Raw genomic sequence first — 3,304 nt, 5'->3', positions numbered from 1 at the left:
TCACAGTAACCAGTTACCACTTAGTGTTTTGTTGTTTTTTATTTCACCTGTAACTAGTTACAGCATTTGTGTAATCGGTTACAAGTCTAACTATTTTGATTTTTGCTTATGTTGACTTGTTGTCTGTATCTCAATCACTTATATTAATACCTTATACGTATCTTTGTATTGTATAATGAAAAATAGACTTCTCACCTCTTTCTCTCCATTCAAAGTTTCTCCGTTGTTCGTCAATCTTGTGGTTCCAAACTAAAACAAATAACGATTAAATGATAGTAATTGAATTTAAGTTTGGACCTGTAAGATTATGTAATAATTTATCAACTCTTCGAGAGATTGAAACATTTTCACGATTTATATAAAACATTTATTTTTTTATAATTTAAATATTTAGATTCACTTATATTCATAAACCTTTTGTCTTTTAATTCATCAATTTCAGGTTTTTTCTAGGTTGGGTCGGCATTTGGTTCATGTCCATCCCTAACTCACACATACATTATTGCCGGAGTTTCCTCACTCAAGTGTTAAGATTAGATAATTTACATAAGTGTTAAGAGTTGTAAGAATTAATTCAGTTAATTTCTAGAAGTATTTAGAGAAGTTGATATATTAAGTAAAAAGAGTTTAGAAACTAGACTTATCCAAGTAAAAAAAAACTTACACATTGAGAAAGGAAATCAAGTGGATCAAGCTATACTACCGCCTAAAAGTTTCCCTTAATTTCTTGCTAAGTTTTTATTTTTATTACAATTTTCTTGCTAAGTTACTTAGACATTAAGTATGTATTCTATATTAAGGCTGCAAGCTATGCTTTGAACTCCATCAATTTTAGAAAGAAAATATAATAGAATTATTACTTCCTCTAATATTTTGTCTTATCATCAAATTTTTCATTACTCTCTCCAAACTTAAAAAAAAAAAACACACACACACAGAGCCATAGATACCAATTACTAGCCTCAACATAAACTTTCCACAAACACATTCACACTTCAGCTCCGGATTCGCACACGGAAACGACAACCTCTTGCTCACTCTTCACCCTCCAACTGAAGCAACACACACCTCCTGCAACTCACCCTCCATTACTTCAACTGTTCAACAACAACTTAACCAAAGCAGTAGACGAGAGGAGAAGTGGAACAAGACCGCACATCCTCCACGAACGGGGTCTCGCCGACGTAAAGCCAAAGGCATTGCCACCGGTTTGAACATCATCCTTTTTACTCTGTTTGCATTTTACATTCTTCTTCTTGTGGTTTTTGATTTGTTTGAAATCTGAAGAAGTGTTGTTAGTTAAGATTTTGTCTTATACTTGCTTTGTTGAAAATCTAAAGAGTTAAAAAAAGTTGGATCTATCTAGTTTGGTTGAAATATTGAAAAGTGGAAAAAGAAATTGAGGAAGAAGGTTTGGAATTATGTGAAGAGATGGTAGTACTGGTTTTCATTATTTGCTAGTTCATTTCTTTTGTTTATTTATATATGTTTTAATAAGGTATTAGTGTCTTATCAAAAAACTATAGTTTAATAAACTATAAGATACTCTATTGACATGTATTCTTTGTTTCGTCAACTGTAGCTTAACAATGGAAGGTAGATCTCACATTGGTCTTTTACTTCTCCTTATTAGTTTTACTCCATTTTTGGTAAAATGTAATTCATCTTCTCAGGAAAACGATCTAAAGGCAAGTCCTCATCAACCCTTATCAATTTTCCATGTGCATGTTTCTTGTTGGAATAAGTGTGTTTTTTTACAATAAACATATGTTGAATTAAAAATGCAGGTTTATATTGTCTACACCGGAAATGCGTTAGGAAATGAAACGTATTCACTGATCCGTTATAGAGATTTGATAGATCAAGCTGCAGACAGGTAATGTACTTTTGTCTACTTTTCTTGGTACCATAAAATTCCTATATATGAATGTTATTAAACTAGCTGCAAAATTTGGACAAACAATAGATCTGTGAAAACATTGGATGACTTTTAAGCAAGGAATACTTGACTTGTTCGACTTATCCTTTTTTTCTCTATACAATTTTAGCAACTCGGCACCCAAATCTATATTATCCTACTATTGGAAGAGTTTTAGTGGTTTTGCGGTGAAGCTAACAAAAAAGGAAGCTGATAGAATGGCTGGTATGCTCAGAAGCTAATTTTTTTATGGAACAACTACTGATTTTTTCTTGAAATATTTATTAGTTTGTTAACCATGAAGTATTGTGATGTAGGTCTTAAAGGGGTTGTCTCTGTTTTTCCAAATAGAAGATACAACATCGATCCACCAGAAGATAGCAATTCATTGGATTGGAAAGTACTTTGTTTAAGTTACTTTTTTACTGTAATTCTATCATACTACTTTATGTTTTTTATGTTGGTGGGTTGTGGCTGTATTCTACATTTGTGTATAAGTTAGTTCTTTTGTTGTGGAGGTTTGCTTTTTAGTGGTTTTTTGGTTTCTGTTCTTGGTGGATTGAACTTTGTCCCAGTGTTGTTGCCTTTTAGTTTCTCTAGCTTTCTCCTTCGATTTCCAGATCTATTGCTTCTTTGTTATTGTTATGGCCATTTTAAAGAAAATCCTTATGGGTATGTATCTCTTTTGTCGTAATAACCTTAAAATGTCTTATTATGCATATTAGGATCATAATTGTTGTGCTGCTTTTTAAGTGTTTTTAGATGTCAGATGTGTTATACGTTGTGTCTAATCTGCTTCCTAGAATTTTTTTTGAATCTACTTTTGCTCACTTCATTAAGTGGTTTGTTGTGTATATATAACGAGTTTCATGTACATTATATGTTAAAACTAGTTGCGGCAAACAACTGTTTTGATTCTTTAATGTTACACATTTTCATTATAATCAACAAATGTATTGAAATTCTCTTTTGTTAATAAATCAAATTGATTAACAAACAAACATATTAGATGTCTCAACCAACTATCAAAAGACAAGAATTCTACTTATTTTCATCTTTATTATAGGCTGTAAAAAATTGTAAATATGATATAATAAAATAAACAAGTTTTAAAATTGAAATTTGACAGGGAGCTTTTGTAAAAATGGACTAATAAATTTGTAGAATAAATTTATTTGGATTTACGGGTAGGTCTAGACGTATCTATGAGATAGCACATATTTATAACTATGTTAGTATCAACCAATTGAAAAATAGAATTCATACTTTATAAATGATAATCTTATAGATGTGTAATGTAAATCAGATATGGAACCCATGCGATAGCATGAATTTCTTACTAGTTATCTTATCTTATATATTAAAGTTGTTAAGTAACTTCATATT

General features: G+C 30.8%; 1 protein-coding gene across 1 annotated transcript; it reads left to right on the top strand.

Annotated features, from left to right (window-relative positions):
* Positions 1–819: 819 nt before the first annotated feature.
* Positions 820–2,539, top strand: LOC131635765 (cucumisin-like). The gene is made up of 5 exons (XM_058906401.1): positions 820–1,208; positions 1,583–1,688; positions 1,788–1,876; positions 2,049–2,143; positions 2,236–2,539. Exons 2-5 carry the CDS (start codon positions 1,590–1,592, stop codon positions 2,418–2,420), a joined length of 468 nt encoding a protein of 155 aa, XP_058762384.1. The 5' UTR covers positions 820–1,208; positions 1,583–1,589; the 3' UTR covers positions 2,421–2,539.
* Positions 2,540–3,304: the final 765 nt, after the last annotated feature.

The sequence above is a fragment of the Vicia villosa genome, unplaced genomic scaffold, assembly GCF_029867415.1.
Source record: "Vicia villosa cultivar HV-30 ecotype Madison, WI unplaced genomic scaffold, Vvil1.0 ctg.001542F_1_1, whole genome shotgun sequence".
Classification (NCBI taxonomy): Eukaryota; Viridiplantae; Streptophyta; class Magnoliopsida; order Fabales; family Fabaceae; genus Vicia; species Vicia villosa.
Note: the sequence above shows the minus strand (reverse complement) of the source record. Positions and strands in the feature narration are given on the sequence as shown.

Bases quoted from the DNA above. Each gene is read 5' to 3' on its own strand.
- LOC131635765 (XM_058906401.1), top strand. From the start codon at position 1,590: ATGGAAGGTAGATCTCACATTGGTCTTTTACTTCTCCTTATTAGTTTT. The intron at 1,689-1,787 runs GCAAGTCCTCAT...TTAAAAATGCAG, and splicing joins CTCAGGAAAACGATCTAAAG to GTTTATATTGTCTACACCGG. The intron at 2,144-2,235 runs GTATGCTCAGAA...ATTGTGATGTAG, and splicing joins GGAAGCTGATAGAATGGCTG to GTCTTAAAGGGGTTGTCTCT.